Source organism: Uloborus diversus, chromosome 6 (genome assembly GCF_026930045.1).
Source record: "Uloborus diversus isolate 005 chromosome 6, Udiv.v.3.1, whole genome shotgun sequence".
NCBI lineage: Eukaryota > Metazoa > Arthropoda > Arachnida > Araneae > Uloboridae > Uloborus > Uloborus diversus.
Window position 1 is genome coordinate 45,729,244 of NC_072736.1, and position 20,472 is coordinate 45,749,715.

Consider the following 20,472-nt stretch of genomic DNA (forward strand, 5'->3'; position numbering starts at 1 on the left):
CAGCTTTAAGATTTGTCATTTTATTTGTAGTCATTATGTGTTCTTTAAAAACTTGACTTTTTTTTCTTGTATATATATTAATATTTGCATCTGACTTGTGTACTAAAGAATTGAGTAAATGTATTAGGACATAAATGTAATATGGTAATTGCTTTAGATGGGTTATAAGTATGAAAAACTACTTTATATGTTAAGAACATTAAATAATATGGCAAAAAAATATTGCTGCAGTATTTTGTTTCTAGAGACTGGAAAATGCATGTATATTTATTCTATTGCGTTAATGTATTATGTCAGTACTTTGCCTAGTGAGCTATAGCAGTTACTGAGATAGAGGAGCTAAATGTTTTATTGGTGGCTAGTGCAATGTTTAATTCAACTTAGTAGGACCTAAACTCTTGCATTTACTTTTTACTTTTTTAATTTAAAAAGTTTCACATAACATTCAACAATAAAATATTACAATACAGCCATTGGTACAATTCCCTCAGAGAAATTTTTTTTTTCTTAATCTGTTTTTGCATTGTGTATTCTCATGCAAGGTTCGTGTTATCCTACTAGTAAAAATGTTTCCTAGTGATTTTCAGCCGCATTTTACCTAAAAGGTCTTGAATATTACTTGATGCAATCGTTGGATTCTTGAAATACAGTTCAAGGGCAGAAACTTCAGGCTTATATTGCTCAGTTGAATGGCTTTATGTGATGCAGGAATATCCAGGAAAATCATTTTTCTTCTTCCTCTCTCCATCTCCCCCTTCATGCCCTTTTATCATTGAGATAGGGTTAGGCTTTCCAATTTGATTCGAAGGAATTCCAGAGCACCAATTGTGAACATGTTCAGTATATAGAGAGGTAGAGATTGAGCGGGAATTCAAAATAGTGTTCATAATACTGGGGTTTTCATATTACAGAGCGTTCAGAGTACAGAGAGGTCAACCTATGTTAAGACTATGGAGTTTTGCCGGGATCATCAAAATGTGTTCAGAATATCGGGGTGTTCGCATTAGGGAGTGTTCAGATAGAGAGAGTCCACCGTATTAGGAAAGTTTATGAGTATTTTATCTAATGAAAATAATTCTAACACATTAAAAATTGGTTTATAAAAAACAAACATAAATCATACATGAAGCGTTAGTTTCTTCTAAATAAGAATAAAATATGTTTAAAAATTGAATAAAATAATATAAATAGGTTTTTTTCCCTCCAATCTTTTTACTTATTTTTTTTTCTTATTAAATTGACAATTTAAAATATTCCTTTTTATAATTTCCTACATAATATTTTCAAAAATATTCTTCGCATTATTTACATTTGTGAAGATCATGAATCAAAGTTTTTTTTTCCTATGCAAACACAGATTTTGAAGCATAAAAGAAAGAAAATGTTCAGCTATTTTAGTACATAGCTCTTTTCTTGCTTTTTTTTTCCATTAAGTTACCGGATTTTTAAAGTAAGTGTTCACTACAGGTACTTTCTGGCGAATTAGGAAAAGTTAAGGAGTTTTGTTCTTACCACTTTAAAGACAACTAGGAGGCTATCGCCCCCTGCTCGCTTACGCTCGCCAACCCCCGGAACTGCTTACGCATGATCCGAGCTCACTATGCTTGCTCACTGGTCACCAAAATATTTGTCTAGCTTTATTTGTATTAAAAAAGTAGTGTTTTTTAAATATGAATCTCATAAGAAACCCTTATGGTTTTCATACATTTAAAGGAGATAATTACTTTGACATGCAACTCGTGCATTAAGATTATTACAGGGCATAAAACTAGCTTATTAAAGTCAGTATTTTAAAAATTGGTCAGTATTAGTCAGTAAAGTCAGTTTTTTTTCCAAATTAATTAAATAATTAATTTTAAGATAATATTCACTGCCAATTTTGTTTTCATTTTCTGAAAAACTTTTTAAAATGCCATAAAAGCAATCAATTGCTAATATAGCAGCCCGATTTCGCCTACCTGGTAGTCTGTTTTACTCGATAAAGATCTTTGCTGTTCCTTTATTTGATTAGGATGCTGTAGTTTTATGAAAAACATAGCTCCCCCGTCCCCCTCCTCCCCATCCTTTGATATTGAGTATATTCTTTGAAACATTTTCCTGTTTTTGCCCCAAAGTACAAGGTAAGATGAAGAGTTTTTCAAGCAATCAGGTATACATGACAGCTACATTTGTGTACAATATTGAGATCAGTGAAATTTGTTATGTTTAAATGCTTATTTTAATTTGTTGCCTTTAACTTTAATCATAAGTTCTTGCAGTATAGTAAACTTACACCCTGTCCCAAAAATTTAGACACGAACATTTAACAGTATGCAAAGCACAAGATAAGGTTAATTTATTACAGGGTTCGTACGGGTCATGGAAATCCTGGAAAGTCATGGAAAAATAATAAACAAATTTCAGACCTGGAAAGGTCATGGAAATTTATTTAAAGTTATGGAAATATGTCTTGGCAAGTAAGAAAGTAACAATAGCTAAAAGAGCTCTAGAAGTGTTGAGTGATTTAGTAATATTGCATATAAATTGAACAATCCCAAAAACAAATCAGAGTTTGGATTCCAATTTCATCTGATTCTGTAGCATCCACTCGTCTTTTTTGCAATGTGATGTTTCTACCGGGGCATCACTAATTTTGAATTCACCATTATTTTTGACACTTCTCATATTTCATATTCTGTAGTAGTGGAGTTGCACGTTCTTGATTTTGCTACGCCCCCCTCAATTCAATTGCACCCGAGTTTGTTTCTAATACTTGTAAAGAAATCATTATGAAATTTATCAGTTTATCTTAATAAATAGAAGGCTTTAGAAAATGAAAACTTTAGTCAGGCAACAGAAAATAGAAATAAGGGAATTCTAAAAAGTGGTGCCCAACATAAAGTTCGCAAAACTGATCCTTGTGGCCAGCTGAAATATTTAGTTTAGAAAAATGAAACTTAGAAGAGAAATGAATTTACTGAAAAACATGGCTTTACTTTAAAGAACAAATATACTGTCAAGTTACATGGGTGATTAGATGCACTATTGACACCAAAGGGCAATGTTTTTATGAAATAAATTTATTATTGGAAACTAAGTAATAACTCATTTTGTCCTATTCATTACCATTCTGCCCTATCTATTAAACATTTATTAGACATTTTAGACATAAGTCACTATATTTTTTACAGCATATAGTGAAACAGCATTCGCTATATTTTTACTTTACTTGAATTTATATGATAAAGACTAATAAGAATAATTTATCAGTTTCTGCAGTGTATGCACTGATATATTTTCAATCACGAATAAGTGAGAGTAATGGCACTCTTGTAAAAGTTTTTCTAATGCCCATTTCCAAAAATTGGCAAATTTGACATTAAATAGTACTATTCTCTTCATATAACAAGGTCATGAAAAGTTTTATGAAGTCATGAAAAAGTCTTGGAAAAGTCATGGAAATTTTTTATCCCAATTGAGTATGAACCCTGTTATTAGAAAAAACGTCATGTAAGGGTGCCCACCTGGGGGGGAGGAGGGGTCATAGCGCAGATTGTGCCATTGAAATTTTTAGAAAAGTTTGTTTTGAGGGGTATTTTTCTCATTTTTTTGGGGGGTGGAGGTCTTTTGCAATGCTTAGAGGGGGTGCACCCTTGATCTTAGGGAGGTGGGCAAACCTGCGTCATATGTTGAATTTATTCAGAAAAACAGGAAATAGGGTATCTTATAATTTTGACACTTTTCTCATGGGCAAATGGTGCACAAAAAAATGGGAGATCAGAAGTGAGGGGTGTTAGAAGGTAGCAACCTAAAGCTGATTTCTTTTTCTTTTTTATTACATTCAAGTAATCTAAAACACTCATTCTAAAATAAAAATCCTAACGCTAGAAATCAAAAGCTAGAACTTGAACTACATCCAACGCTAGAAGCGAGTCTGCAGCACATGTAAACAACGATCATACATAAACAAATCTGATCGTTGCCATTAGAGAGAAAGAAATAAAAGCTCGTTTTGCCCCACACATAAGCATTTTATATACACTCCTGTTTGAAAATTGCAACACCACGAAGGACTTATGCGAGTGAGCTGAAAATTGCAGGAAATGTAAAGTAGGGCATGATATGCAAATGATTAGAATTGCAGACCGGTAGCGCATGCGTATGCTGAACAGCGCCCTCTGAACGGCGTATCAAAACGAATATAAATAGACGGCTGTAGCGAGGCATGTATGATTATTGGTGGTTATATGCTAAAGTAAACGTTAACTGAATCTTTACTATGCCTCTTCGACGAAAGAAAACAAAATTTGAGCAATTTCGGAGTTTGAACGAGGCAGAATCGTCCGCCTTGACTATTGACATGATTTACGAAAAGAAAAAGAAATATTCTACAAGCGCCAATTAGATGGAGGCTCTGTCAAAACTTGAGAGTGCTTCGCTTACAATGGTGTGTGCTCAGTTGTGTTTGTTTCATGTAAAATCAACTCACAAGCATATCAAAATGTCCTCCCAAGTCATCTTTTACTAAATGCCGAATTAATTGCTGGGGAAAATTTAAAATATCAGCAAAACAATGCATCTATTCATCCGAGTAACGTGCAAAAAATAGTCTCCAAGTAAACAATGTTGAAACTTTGAAATGACCAACTAAGTCTCCAGATCTTAACCCAATAGAGAACTTATTGGGCGACTTAGCAAGAAGAGTTTATGCAAAGGAAAGACACTTTACTTCATCAATAGAGCTGAAATCTACTATCGAAGATGAATGGTAAAAAATACATCCCAAATTTTGTCAAAAACGAAGTTTCATTTATGAAAACAAGAATATTTGAAGGAATGGCTCCCACACAAGCTTATAAATATTTGAATTTTTGTCCTTAATATGCTTTTTTCTCTGTTGGCCTTAAAGATTTTACTCAGGTTCAAATATTGATCTGTAATATTTTCTAATAATGAAACACTTACAATTAAATTTTTTTGTATTTTTTACTTGTATTTAAGCTTAATAATTATCACTCATATGACTTTTTGATCCCAAGATTAAGGTGTATCCCATTTCTCAAAAACTTGCACTGAACTTAAAGTTTTTACTCAGAATGTATGTACAGTGTTGCATATGTACTCTTTAAAGTCATCCCGTATAGCATATTCATTGAATGATTATTGTTTTTTATTTAGGTATGGATAAGTTTCGCCAGATTTGAGCTTGGCTGTGGAGAAGGTCAAGATGCAGTTTTACAAGCTCGACATACCTACGAGAAAGCAAATAAGGCCCTGAGAAGTTCAGGAGAGAAAGAAGAGCGAGTCATGCTGTTGGAAGCATGGAAGGATTTTGAAGTAGTTGAATTTACTGTACACACTAAATGTGTTATACGTACATGTATGTGTGTGTGCTTTGTATTTATTGAATTTCAAATTAATGACTCTCATCTTTCATAGGAACAATATGGAGATGAAGAAAGCAAACTTGATGTGGAAAAACAATTTCCGAAGAAAGTCAAAAAGCGTAGAAAGATTGAATCCGATGATGGGGTATGTATAATTGAAATCAATTTCATAAAATTAAACGTACTGATATTTTTATACTATTCAAACATGCTTTAAGTATTTTTTTAAAAGATTAAATAAATAAAAATATGTACTGTTGTTCCTTCTTTATTACATACTGTTGTATTGTACAACATATATCATCTCACCATGTAATAATATAGTTTGCATTAGAGATACACCGAATAGGATTGCAATACCGGACCAAAAATTCAATACTGGTATTCGGTATTTTTGAAATGTGATACCGAATTACCAGTATTTGAAATTTCTCAAAAAATGCTTGAAAACGTATTGTTTTGTTGCCATATTTCATAATTTTGTTTAAAAACTGTGTTATTTATGAAAACGTATTGTGAACAAATATTAAGTGAGAGAACATATGTCATAATAAAAAATCAACAATAGTAAAAAATATAATGAATCTATTGAATTGTCTCTAATCCTGGAACTCATTTTAGTGCTCAACTTTTCTACAGTTGAAAATACTCTTTCTGAATTCACGCAGGTCGGTAGCAATGCACGATACACCTACTCTAATTGACTAAAAGTCCTTCATCATCAAATAATTCAGTCTCTTGCGTGTTATTTTTGAATAAATCCTTTTGTGTGTGTGTGTGTGTGTGTGTGTTTTTTTTTTTTTTATGTATAACTCGTTGTAATTTCTCTCCGAAAGACAATACCTTTCCAACAATAACATCATTTTCTTTTGAACAAGAGAGCTATGTCTCGTGTTTGCTTTTTATTAGGTTTGAAATTAACGATAAACTTGACTAAATTTGACCTTGTTAATTTCTCTTATTCGTTTCCACTTTCTTTAGTTATAATTGTGTAAAGTATTCAGTTAGAATTCTCGAGGAATATTCAGTATTGGGAATTTCCTTCAGTTGATGGATATCCCACTTTTAAAACAAATTGATGCAGAATGAGATAGAAGTAAAAAAACTCATAAAAAAACAGTGAATGTGCAAAATCTGAGATTCAAACAAAATTAGTTTTTTTTATTTAAATTGTATTGTATCGGGGATGGCCACTCTTTTCTTTAAGAGAAACTAAGCGTGCAATTTTGAATTTTTTTGACAAGCTGAAATATTTTTTAATATTGAAAAAGATTATGATGGGCTGGTTAAATTGTACCTTTTTTTTCATCTAAATCTGAGTAGTACAATTTAATACAACAAGTAAGAACTTAAAATTTATCGTTAATAAATCTTTCTAAAGGTTCAGTCAGTTGGATTATGCTTAAGGTAAAAATGAATAACATTAAACATTTAACTATTCATTTTTGTTGGTACAAATTTCCGAAATTTGTTATAATTTGGATGACTTGCAGTTGAAGTATTTCTTAAATTTGATTTTCAATATTGTAAAATACAACAGGTCTGTATTTTCAATTTAGATTTCAAAGTAACAATTTAATTAACATCTTGCAGAGAGATCAATAAAGAATTTGAACATTTTTTATCTAGGAAATCATGAAACATAATAATGAATGAATCCTTCAAAAAATAAATAAATACATCCATCCTGTCATAGTTGGAAACATTTTTGGCTTTGGGTATCTGCTCCCATATTAATATGAAATATGTTAATCTTTCTGAAGTTGCAGAAAAATAACTGGAGTTTCATAATAAAAGAAAATATATGACAGGGTTGAAGACACAATCTTTTCTCCATAATCTTTCATTTAAATTATTTAAACATCCTATAAAAATTGCAAAAAAAAGCTAAATTTTATAAAATCTTCATTCTTAACTAGCAAAAGACTGCATTGCTTTCCTTCCAGCTTTTTTTAAAAATATTCTCTGGATTTTTAAACTTTATTATGTTAGCATATCAAAAATATTTTACTATTTATGACTTCTAGGAGGGGGGGGGCAGATTTTGTAGTTTTATAAAATTAGATTTTTTGACCCAAACTTCGGAAATATGCATGCATATGTGTGTGTGTGAGAGAGTCAAGTAAAACTTTCATGCAATTTTATTTTCCTTTTTTCTCATTTCTTTTCCTGCATTTTGTTTCTTTTTTTATTCTAAAAGTTGTTCCTCATTTTATACATTCATTTCATTTTTTTTAACATTATGCCCTATGTAAGTGATTAAGGTATGCTGAGCAGCTTTACTCATTTTATTTTAGACTTAAAGCTTGCCATTCTTTGATATGCTTTAAAAAAGTAAATGCATGCAAAAGAACGATTTTAATACTTCATTTTGTGCATTATATGACTCATATTTTCTACTTTGAAATCATACTTCTCTGTAACTTTCTCCATAACGTGTGACATTATGCTGAATAAATGTGTGCATGTAATAATTTCTTTCTGTAATCAAAATTGTAACTGGCCTATTATGATGGTAATCAATAATTTTTTTACTTACTGCACTCATTGTTATAATTATAATTACTTTTTAATCTAAATTAAACTCTAGAAAAACTCCATGTAAATATTTAGAGATTGAAACTGTTACTTAATCAAAATTGTTATTGGGATGTGGTTTTTGGTAATAGTACTAATTTTGTTTTATCTGCATCAATGTGTTTGTATTATCATTTTTCTGTTATGTTTAATTTATTTTATTCTTTAATGCTAGACTGATGGTGGCTGGGAGGAATACTATGATTACATATTCCCATCAGATGAAGTTACCCAACCACATCTTAAGTTGCTTGAAATTGCAAAGAAATGGAAAGCGACCCAAGAAAATTCCAGTGCTGAAAGCTAGACTTTGCTGTATCTGGATTTTGTATATTTTTGTAAAAAGTTGTAAATATTTAATCTGTGAAATTAATATTTTTTGTAACGATAAAAAACATTTTATGAAACAAGTTTTTGTAGTATTTGCTTGTGTGCAAAAATAGAGGGGGGGGGGGCTTTTTCTAATGGAATTGAAATTTTAGTGAAAAATGCAACATGTAAATAACTAAGATTGCCGACTGAACTCTCATACTTTCAACTGAAAAACTGTTTATAGCAATTAGAAAGTTGTCTTGTAATATTAAAAAATAAATTAACAAAAGTAGGGAACTTTTAAACTCTTCAGGTTATTTTAGTTGTCTATGTTAGATGACTACTCTATATGGTACTATACACAGGGGTGATTGTGCTCCGGTATTTTAACGAATTTCCGGTATTTTAATGTCCAAAAATACCGGAATTATGTTGTTTTTTTTTTTTTTTTTTGTTATGCTTTTATCTCCCTACCTCCGCAATTTTTTAAAAATTATATAATACTCATCAAAATTATCTGCAAAAGACTTAAGATGGACACCTATACCTTAAGATGGGCAAATGTCAAGATAATTTTGTATAACACCAGCTCAACAGTAACTTTGTAACCCATTAAAATTTTAATCAAATGTACACACACTATTTTAACTCTGACTATTGAACTATTTAATACTATGCCATAGGTGCACTTAAGTAATAGGGGCCAAAGATTCCCCCCCCCCTCCCCCGTTCTCGCTTTGAAACTTTCAGGTATTTTTTGATGAACTCACAATCACCCATGTATACACTAGTCCTCATATTATTATGAAAATTTTATTTTATTACATAAAAAATAATAATAAATACCATCATCTAAGTAATAAATTTATTCAAAAAAAAAAAAAAAAGATCACAGTAAACAGCAGCAAAGATGAAAGAAGGCACAGCTACAGCAGAATTGATTGTCATACATTTCAACCAACAGAAGAGCAGACTTCTTTCAAATATTCAAAATAGTATTCAAGGTTGAAAACACTTAAAAACTAGAGAACATGTAGCAAGAATGGCTTTGTGAGCCCTGACAGAGCAAGTACCTGCTTTCAAAACCACAACTGTCAAGGTGTCACTGGAATAATTGGCGCAAGCTTACGTATAGCTTATTTAAATTTCTTTCTCTTTCATGTTCTAAATTTTCATCTGGAATGGTTTCGATGTTGTTGTTTATAGAACTATAAACATTGGTTTTTGTAACTGGAATTATTTTTATTTCCAGTGCTTCTGGATGATGGACATTTGTCATATAATCACTCAAAACATGTGCACAAACTTTAGGCATGTGAACGAATTATTTGTAGTTTTGGAGGATATAATTCATTTACATAGTTTTTTTTTTTGAATGTGATGAGGTGATAACTACACTTCATTAGAATAACTCTTGCTTAAACAACTAGTCCTCAATCAAAACATTTGAACATACTCTATTGAGAGGTTTTGATTTCCCTGAGGGTTTCATTCTCCAGTGAAATGTTTCTATGTATCATAGTGGAGTTAATCCAAAACACCTACAATAATTTGACCAGATTTTTCAAGCTAAAAATCGGGACACGTGACGGGGGGGGGGCATCTATTAAGCCTTTTTTCCACAGGCTTAATATTTTACGTAACAGAAAAATGCCAAGAAATAACTCGAATGTACCAATAAAGAACTCAAGTTGAAAATAATTTAATAGTATTGATGTAAAGAATGTTGCATCACACAACAAATTTATTAATCAAAATTATTATTTTCAGTTGTACTTGCTGTTAGAAGCAAATTCTTGTTGCCTTTCAGAAAATCAAGGAATTCCTTGCATGAATTTATTTTCCCCCGTTCGCGGCCAACACCTGACGCTTAACAGCTCCTCCAAAGCTTCAATCTAAATCATGATGGAGGTACTTCAGCATATTAAACATTAAAGAATAACATTTTACATGGCGTTCTTACGTTTACTGACAGTGAAAAACCGTTTAAAAAATCTAGATTGTATGTTATATTTCTTGTGTGACGGAATTTAAACAAAAAAGCGGGACAGTAAGACAAAAAGCGGACGTCTGGTCACAGTAACCTACAATAAAGGGGGGGGGGGGGAATGTCAAAAAGAATTCAAGCAAAAAAAAAAAACTAAGAGAGGATTTGTTGGATGAAAAAAGCTAAGTACTTCTTGCTTTTAAAGAGCTCTGAGTGGTATTTATTTTAAGCTTTCATCGCACAAATACAGTTTTGAACCAGACACCCAGTTTTCACATCCTGAGGCTGCAGTTTTGTTCTTATTAGAACTCGTTAGCCTGGAATAGTGAATAACCCAGCTTGAGGCAGATGTCATCTCATTAAGCTGAGAGTACCAACAAACTGGTAAATACAGTGGATTTATCATCTCACCAACGAATGTCCACAGCATGGTGCGGTTCGACCAGTGAATTGAAGACAAATCTTGGGTATTTAGCAGTAAGTACTGCATAAAACTGAATTATTATGGAACGTTTCACGAAAAACTTGTACACCAACGAAACTTAGAACCGCTATATATACAGGTCGACGCATCAGCTTAAGTTTAGCCATTTTTGATCGGATTTTTCTTTGTTGCAGACATAGGGTTACCATAGCAAAGTTTCGGGTTTTGCTAAAGCGATCAAAAATAATATTTTATTAAATAAATAATTCGCGTGCCGCTAGTGAAAAATCACAAAGCGCGATAACTTGCCAAAAAAGACAACCACTCAAACACGCGCTCCGATCCAAAATGTCAGATCTGAGCGCTAAGTTTAAACTGATTGATTTGCGTCGGCTCGTGTTCACAACTCCAGGGACGCTGCAGCCAAGGGCCGTGGTGGCCTTATCGGTAAGGCATCGGACTCGGGGACCAGAGGGTTCCGGGTTTGATTCCCGCCGGATCGAAGATCCACCATCTTCATTAATGGTGACTGGGGGACGTTAAATATGCTCGTGGTCACAAAATCCTCCAAGTGAAACGATACCTCTGGGGGTTCTGGACCAGGGATTGCTCGATTTCTGGTCTGGATCAAAAAATCAGAGCTGTCTTCATGGTTCCATCCAACTGGTTAAACCACAAATAGTGGTAGGTACAGGGGACCCTGGAGTGAAAAGCCCTGCAGCTACTGTCTAAAGGTAGCGTATTCGAGTTCTGGAGTTGCGAATATATAGGGGCCTTAACGAAACTTACAGCGAGTAAAATCACAACAGTCAGGGGGGGGGGGTGCCCTGCCCATCACTTCTACTTACTTCCCGAAAACAGAAATACGGGAGCCGAGAATGTGATTTTTATTTGTCCGGCAATTTCTTCACTGGAAACTCGATTTAGTCATCAGCGTTCTCATTTGTAAGCAGTTAATATTCTTATTCGCAAAAAATACCGGTGCACCGGTTGTTTTTAGCTGGACGTCATCAAATTAACCGTTGGGGCAATCGGTTAACCTATGCAAACACCTTGGACCAGACAACCTTTACCGGTAGCTACCGGTTGCTTCATCAATTGACAATTAAAGATCACATGCTTCACGTAACCAATCAACAGCTTACAACGGTAACCGGTGCATTAACCGGCGGATCGCAGAACGTTGCGGTTAGTCACCGGTAGACTGGTTGAGTTCGTCAAACGCAACCATTGTGTCTTGAAATAAACTTCAATTTATCTTTTTCTAATGGCAGTAGTTATTTCTGTCATTACAATAACACAAAAAATGGCCGAAGGTGTTGCAAGTTGGAGTCGAGGTCCTAGCTTAAAACCCGTAGATCCAAATGAAAAGCTTTTTTTGTTCGGGTATTCATGTAAAATATTTCCAAATGACGATAAGTCTCTTTTCATCGGGCAAGGGAAGCATCTAATTCCTTGGATGGGTGATGAAACCCTAATGATTGATAGGTAGCGTGAATGCTTTACTGTCTGTTTATTAAATAATTTTTTAATACTTTTATGATAAATAGATTTGTTTGATCTTGGCTGAAAGAAATTAAGAGTGAAGTATTGCTGCTTCAATATTTTTAGCCAGATTCCATTCAGTTTTCTACACTAATTCTAGGATACTTTCCGTAATTTGATTTTAAAAAAAACGCCAAATCTTTTATCCACCACATTAGAGTTGGGTCGCGATTTAATCAGACTGTCGAAATGCAAACAACAATTTTTGTTCCCACCATTTATGTGCTTTGACCTATCCCAATCAAAAACCTAATCTAACTAAATGATTTTGCTTTGCACCAGAGGGGTGGGCAATGTTGTTCTTTTCAATGATCCGTTCATTTAACTCGTTCATTCAAAAAGTTTCAGGTGATCTTTCTGCACTAAAAACTCACAAACATTCAAAATGTTTCATTTGATCAGTAATAATATTCTTTGAAGGAAAAATTACTGAAATTATCCATAAGTAAGAAAATATGTCTATGAAAAATTAATCCAAAAATTTTACTTGGGGTTAATGGGGTTGTGGTTTTTCTTTTCAACGTAATATGCATTGAACATTGCATGCACATTGCACAGCTTAACCCGTGATAGAAATTTGAAAAGATTCACAAATTTGTAGCATGACATCCCAAAAGTAAAGTAACCGGACTTCCCGCTTTATAAATAAATGAAACATAAATAAAATTGATATAAATTTACATAGAAACATATTTCAGATTAAATTGCATTTCGTGCTAAATGGACCAGTTAATTTTTCTAAAGATTTCTACCGCCAGGTAGAGGTGACCGCAAAATTTCATTAAATTACTTTCATAATAAAAGTATTTTCATACTTTTGATACAAAGGGTAAATATAAAAAAGTTCTGATATGGTTTGCATTTGATTAGTGCCTTTGTCTATTTAGGTATGATGTACGTGGATATCTTCACGACTTGAAGCAGTATGAACCGGTGGCGGGAGACAAATTTGAGGATCCAATTTCTGAAGAAGAAAAACTATGCGATGAAGAACGTTACCGATCATTGCGTTCAGATCTTTCTGAAGAACAACTTTACCAAGGTAAGAATTTGATTTAAACCCCTTAAATTGAAAACATGATCGTTTTGCTCAAATTTAAGGAAAGCTTCCCCTCCATTGTTATGAACAAATATATTAGAATGAGCCTTGTCCTAGGTAAGGAAGGTTTTGATTATTTTAGTATTTGTTAAAGTATTTTATTTAAATGATCATATGAAAAAGGAACTGTATTTGTGTATCTGACTTAGTATTGATTTTTCATATTTTATTTGCAATAATGTGTCTCAGTTTTTCTTATGCAGAACTAATATTGAATCTTCTATGGAATCAGCCTTGACTGGTGCATTGGTTGGCAGCCAGCCTTTAGAAGCCTGATTCAGACCGGAGGGAATAAATTGTAGTACAATCTGAGAATTCTCCACCACATGTAATATATCATTTCACTGCAAGATCTAGATTACGTTCTGTTTTATCAAATGTATTTTTATATTTTTGTACTGTTTCATGACTTCATTTTTGTATTTCATAGTGATTTGAAACAAAACTAATGGTTTCTTTCATTAACTAGGACAAGTTAGAAATGTGCTGGTGGATTTGGTTTGTATGTTGAGGGATATTTTGTCTTACATTCTTAATTGCAATATTTATGATTTTCTTATGCATTTGTAATTAATACTCATTCCATGATTAACCGGTTTGCTTATGTATAAATCACTTGAAACATAATTTATAAGCTGAATGTTGCTGATGAGGATTAGGTATGCATGCTATTTGCAGGGATGAAATTCTGCTCTGTAAATCCTTGTCTAATTTTAAACTTTTATATTTGTATTGAAATTTTTAATAGTTGAAAAGTTTTTCACTTTAGCACTTTTCTCCCCTTACTGAATGCATTAAGTTGCTCGAATACGAGCAAGCATTGTAATTTGACCTACCATAATTCTGATAGTATTGTTTTGTAAAGAATCCTTTGTTTGAAGCTATTATAGCATTTATGCAATGGTGATGAATTATTGGTTTTGTTGTAGTAATATTGAGGTTTAGCAAGCATTATCTATACCTTCAGAAATATTTTGTATCATTTTTTTAAATTTACTTTTTAATACACTGGTGAATATAATGAAAGTTATGATTTCAAAAAAAAAAAAAAGTCAAAATGACTTGATATTTCACCAGAAGAGTCATTAGGCCATTAGATGCTTGTTTAATGAAAAAAGTTCCAAAATGTGCCAATAGATGACGCTGTCTTCATTGTTTTTATGGTGGTACGCTAAACTAATGCTGTAAACGAGTCCCGAGACATAGCATCAGCACAGATTCCTTTCTGAGGACAGCACGGATTCCTTTCTGAAGAATCTGTAATCTTATTTTAATCTATCATTAGTTAGAAGATCATTATCTTCTGTAAAGTGTTTGTTTCATTATTAGCTCCTCGTTTTCTATTGCCACAATCATTGTCTTCTGTGCAACACAAAATTTTGTTGATCGAATTATAAATTTTTCTTTAACCCTTAGAATCTAATGTTTCCTTTTAACTAACAGCATTTCAGTATTCAACGAAAATGGCATCACAACTGTTCTATTAAAATATGAAGTATAATTTCTAGGTATTGTGTAATCTTTAGTAAGCCTTTCCTCTTAGTTTACCCTGCCAGTGTCATATATCGGCACTAAGACCTTTTTTTCCTTTCGCCTCCAATTCAATGACCTCACAACTGTTCTGGGGAAAGTAAAATTTGTATATATTGTGTACTCTTTAGTGAACGTTTCCTCTCAGCTTACCCTGCTAGTGTTGTATATTGGCACTGGGATTTTTTTTCCTTCGCCCAACAAAATCCAATGTCCTCTCGACTGTTCTGGTGAAATATCAAGTATAATTTGTTGATATGGTGTCCACAACTATTTTTTTTTTTTTTTTTGCCTTAATTCCGTCAGGTCAAAAGACATACTAATCTTACATGATCTTCTTGCACATGTTATGTGTCACAATCTATTGTTTGCTTTTATATGAAAGATATTTGAGTAGTTTTGTTCACAATTGAATGATTTTCATTCCAATACTGCCTGACGCAAAATTACCTTTTTTATATTAATTTTTGACTGCACATGATTTGGAAAGTGAATAAATTAAATTGATTATTTTTTTTAGTTTTATATTTCATGCACCTAGTCCTCTCAGCAATATTTTTGAAATGTAGTGTGTTCATTTTTTTTTTATTTTAAATATCTGCTTTGGGCACTAAACTTTGAATGATAATATGATACTAATATGATTTACACAGGTATTTAGAAGCAACTTTGTTGCAAATTTAACATTTTGTTAAATTTATTTTATAATTATTTTTAATGTGAAAAACATCAATAATTTTGTTCAAATACTGAAGTGTATATTAACTGATTTTAAAATTAAGTAATGTTAATTTCATGCACCCAGTTTTCATATGTTCTATCTCATTCATTTAATGCGTATCAGTAAAATTTCCAAGCTCAATTTTTTTTTTTTAATGTCAAGGACTGAAATTCAAATTTTTGAGTAGGGAATTTCAATTTGTGGGGAAAATGTAAACAGTAGCAACATTATTTGGCTATTAACTTTTTGTGTAGTTCAACATTGTACAACTTATATTCCAACCCATGTCATGTTTTGAATTTTTTGCATATGGGAATATTCCACTCAGATAGACGAATGGTGGTTTGGTTTTGGGAGAATCTTGTCATATCCCCCTGATTTTTAGCCCCTGAGTATTTAAATGATATACTACAAGTATCATTAATATTTAAAACCAGTTACATAATATTTGAAGTATTTCAGCAAGTATAGTTTGCATTGCAGTGGAAATGAAGCTGGTCATACAACTCTTGGTATTTGATTGTTTTGCTTAATTATAAAAACAAACATAGCCCAAATGATATAATGAAGTTATTTAACCACAGGCATCTTTGGTTTCATGCTCTACAAACTTATAATAAATTTTAAAATTAAACGATCCCATGAGAAAAAGTTATCTGTATTTTATTAGGGTTTTTTATTCAATTTTTTGAAGCGAAAATTACTGTAACTCTGTCCTCCTCTGAAAAAAAGGGGGGTGGGGACCTCATTTAATAACTCAAAATATTATAGCAACACTTTGACATTTACTGCAATAAGACAAAAGTACATTTCTGTTTTTTTGCAGGCAACTATATTTAAAGTTGTCGCTCAGTTGACAAAAGTGTTAGTTGTCTGGAATTGTTATTGTCAGTTGTTTAACATTACGTTTAATTTGCCTCATTAATAAAAAGTAAAAAGGTTTGAGTACAATGGGAGATGCTAGAAATCAACAAAAATCCAAGCTTTTGGTACTACAGAAAATAGTTTAGAATAATTATGTCAAAAAGCAGTTAAAGTAAAATAAAAATTCTCACAATAAATTAATAAGTTCTTGAAAGTCATAAAAAATGAAGCCTGCCAAAAGTTACTTTGTCTTTTTTTTTTTTTTTTTTTTGGCAACTTTGCAAATGAAGTTAATGGGGGAAAAGAAAGCAATAATTCAAATATATAAATGATCTGCTTGCTTGCCTCAGATCTTCTCCCTTTCTTTCATCTTTGTGTGTTGTGTATATGTGTGAACAGGATTCTAAATGTTTGATGTTAACAGTTGAATTAATTTAGAGTAAAGCAAGGATTTTTTAAAATTATATTTATTCGAAAACTCCTCAAATTGTTTCATCCTTTGCTTGTAGAGAAAGTTCTTTATAGCCATAGGTTTTGTTGATGAGATTAAAATTGCGGACAGGTATATTTCTTATTTTCTTGCTTTTTTTTTTAACTTAATGCTATATTTTGAATTGGTGAAAAATTTTATCAAATGTGAAGAGCTGAAAGCATTTTTAGCTCTATTTATCTTCTCATTTGCTGGTCCTATTGTTTTCAATTTTCTTCTTTCAATTCATTTGATTGTTAGGCTTTTGTTCCAAGCTACAAACTTGGGTGCATTCAATATGTTTACACAATAAACATAGTTCTTGTAGTTGAAAGGACCTCCAATCTTTGTCCTTCTTTGGCGAAAATTGCTTGTGTGCAATGGCTTATGGTTCTTCTACAATTATTATTATTATTAAGAAGAATTTCTTAAAATAATGTTTCATTTTGTTGTTTGATAGTATTTTTCTATCATAATTTCTTCACAATTGGACAAAATTGTATATATATTGTGCTGGATTAAGCCACCATAAAAAATAATTAAAATAACTATTAAATATAAAAAAAAATCATACACATTTTTTGTTTTAATTATTAGTTTTGAACAAAAAACTTGTTTGCATACCTATTGAATAAATATTTTCTTTTGTTTTGATTTATCTGTGTGATGTATTTTTGTTTCACTGTGACATATTGTTATTGCAGAGGAGGAATTAAAAAGACTTCGTGCTGCTATAGCGTGTGATGGTGCTTATCATGAAATAGCTTTCACCTATGAGAATGCTGAAAATGCGAATTTTGAAGAACCAGCTGGATTGAAAGGTAAATTTAAAAAATTTGTTGTTATTGTAAGTATATAAACCTTGATATTATAGCTTGTAAATTATTTACTCACATACATTATTTATTCTTTGTTTACATAAATTAAACCTAGAGAAGTCATATTTTCTTTTGTTACGCTAGTGCTCGCGCTTCGATCTTTTCCCCACCGTAGCGATCCGTTAGAGGGAAGCCGAAGAAAGGAAGCGCCGGGGAGAAAATGACACCTGACTAGGATAGCTATTGGTCTAAATGACCAACATACATTTCCAAAAGCTATGCAACCTTGAAATACCTGGGACACAGATGGGCCCCATTATTAGAATAAGGGGTGATGGGATAGAGCGAAGTATCTGACATGGGGCGGGGAATCGACCGAAGCGCAACTTCTCTAGGGTTAAATTTATTTTTAATTATTGTGGTAAGTTCAAGATATGATCCTTAGACTATGATGAATTATTTCACAAAAATACATGAGACTACTCTTCTTGCTTAGGTGAGTAGGTAAGAGGAGCAGACTATGTAGAAATATGCTGGAAATAGAGAATGCCAAAATTTCAAAATACAAATTTAGAAAGGATACAAAATGAAATGGGTGAATTAGGAACTGATAGTTAAAGAATGTAATTAGTTCCCCCATTTTCCACGTTGTTATTGCTTTGTCACTTAAAATAACTAATAATTTAGTAGATTGATTATAATCAATCTACATAAATTATAATTATGTGATAATTAGATAATTATCTAAGAATTTTGAAGCGACTAATAGAAGACAGATTATGTAAAAACTTGGTTTATTTATAAACAGAAACATAATATTCTAATGAACCATCATAATAATGAAATCTGATCGTTGTCAAAATCAACACAACTCCTATAAGTGGACAAGTCTTAAAAGTTTTTCAAAATAAGTAGGTAGGCTTCTTCATTTTTGGTAGCTTATTGCTGGTATAAATAGTTTGGAGATTTAACACTTGCAATGGAAGGAGAGTTAGTGTTTCACTGAAAGAATCTCAAAAGAAGCCTAATAGTTATCAGAAACTAAAAATGTAACTTGAATAGTCAGTGAATTGAGATAGGAATGAACAATCTGCAAGTATTCCCCCCCCCCTCCACTCCCATCTTTTAGCATGATATCTTTGGATTAATATGCAACTTTGATTTATGGTAGCTGGTAAATCACATGAGCATTACTATCTCGATTAAATTGATTTTTATGTTAGCCAGGGCCAGATTAAGGCATGGGCATATGGGGCACTGGCCCAGTGCACCAACATTTGGGGGGCACTAAATCTCTAGGTAAAATTTAAATTTTGAACTCATTACATATCGTACTATAGCAAGATGTAAATATTAAATCTAGAAAAAAAAAATCCCTGTAAAAATTCAATCTCTTTTGCAAATCCCAAACCCACTCCAAGTTTGTTCTACTTTTACAACACCATTTAAAGTTATACCATAGAAAACTTTGATATTGATGGCTTTTTTCAACGACAAAATTTGATGACATCTTCTATTATCATGTTTAGTTATCGTAATACTATGTCACTTCTTTTTTTTTTTTTTTGTAATATAAGGTACCACCAAATTTGTACAAATATGTTAATACCTAAGTATCAAGGTATTTTACTGCTTCTCCATATAAAATAAGCTCAGAGTGGGAAGGAGGGGGGGGGGGGGCAACAAACAAATTTTGGACCCAGTGTTTTCATAAACTTTAGTTGGGCTCTGTTGTTAGCAGTTCATGATCCTTCCTCAAATGATTTTTTTAGGATCTGATTTTTTTTCATGTTCAGCTTTGTGTTTAAAGGTGCATAGACATTCGTAACATCTTGTCAACAAATGAGTGTAGAATATTGATGTAAAAGCAAGAAACAATACTGTTATTATCTTAAACCGTTGCAGTACTATTTTCGGCGATGTCCTGCAGCTGTTTAAACTGCTATATGCTAGGCAGGCTTAAAATTTTCGATTATAAATATGATCCGAGGATACTTAGGTGACTCATAATAAAATTCTCTCCAGTTACATTTTGTAACCTCTTTGGATTTCGTTGTTAGAAAAACTTTTTTTAAAATAGACCTCCAAGGGATAAAACAATTTTTTAGAATGATGAAATATCAATATTGTGAATTGTTTTGTGATTATCCCCCCCCCCCCCTCTTTTTAACTGTAGGATTTGAAATTACATTCATGGACAAGTGTGGGAAGAACACTTTCACAATGCAAAAATCAATCCATAAAACTAATTGAAATACAATCACACATTAAGAAAAATATCAACAAGTCAACACATGATGTAGCTTGCATTTTAATTTATATGCTTTTAAATTTAACAATTTTAAGAGTTTTAACTGGAATAAGGATATACTTATCATACTAATCGTTTTGCTTTGAGCTATGTTTCATTAATATAAAAATTATCCTTAAAACATGACGCTATTTCTTGTTTATTCGCCTTGAATTTTTTTTATTCACATGAATTTTATTCTGTGTTATAAAATTAGAAATCAAAATGATTAAAGCCGTGAATAGCACTCACAACTTTAATCCATTATTATTGTTATTTGCTCAGGAATGGGTCAGGTTTCTGTCACATTTGATTTAAACTATATTATTGTATTAGAATAAAGGAGAGTGTCAAGACTTATATTGCTCTGTTATATTGTGTTCTATTTCAAAGTAAGTGTTAATAAAAAAGTAAGTGGTAGGATAAGTGTTAATAAAAACTTGAGGAAAATTTTTTGCAATAAAATATAA

General features: G+C 32.0%; 2 protein-coding genes across 2 annotated transcripts in view; both read left to right on the forward strand.

Moving 5' to 3' along the window:
* Nucleotides 1-8,332, forward strand: part of LOC129225117 (crooked neck-like protein 1) — a 35,108-nt gene extending 26,776 nt beyond the window's left edge. The window contains exons 13-15 of the mRNA XM_054859678.1: nt 5,158-5,316; nt 5,419-5,511; nt 8,119-8,332. Of these exons, the coding sequence (XP_054715653.1) occupies nt 5,158-5,316; nt 5,419-5,511; nt 8,119-8,250 (384 nt within the window). The 3' untranslated portion in view covers nt 8,251-8,332. The remainder of the gene's footprint in view (nt 1-5,157; nt 5,317-5,418; nt 5,512-8,118) is intronic.
* Nucleotides 8,333-11,972: 3,640 nt separating this feature from the next.
* Nucleotides 11,973-20,472, forward strand: part of LOC129225261 (splicing factor, suppressor of white-apricot homolog) — a 39,335-nt gene continuing 30,835 nt past the window's right edge. The window contains exons 1-3 of the mRNA XM_054859845.1: nt 11,973-12,154; nt 13,099-13,253; nt 17,599-17,715. Of these exons, the coding sequence (XP_054715820.1) occupies nt 11,973-12,154; nt 13,099-13,253; nt 17,599-17,715 (454 nt within the window). The remainder of the gene's footprint in view (nt 12,155-13,098; nt 13,254-17,598; nt 17,716-20,472) is intronic.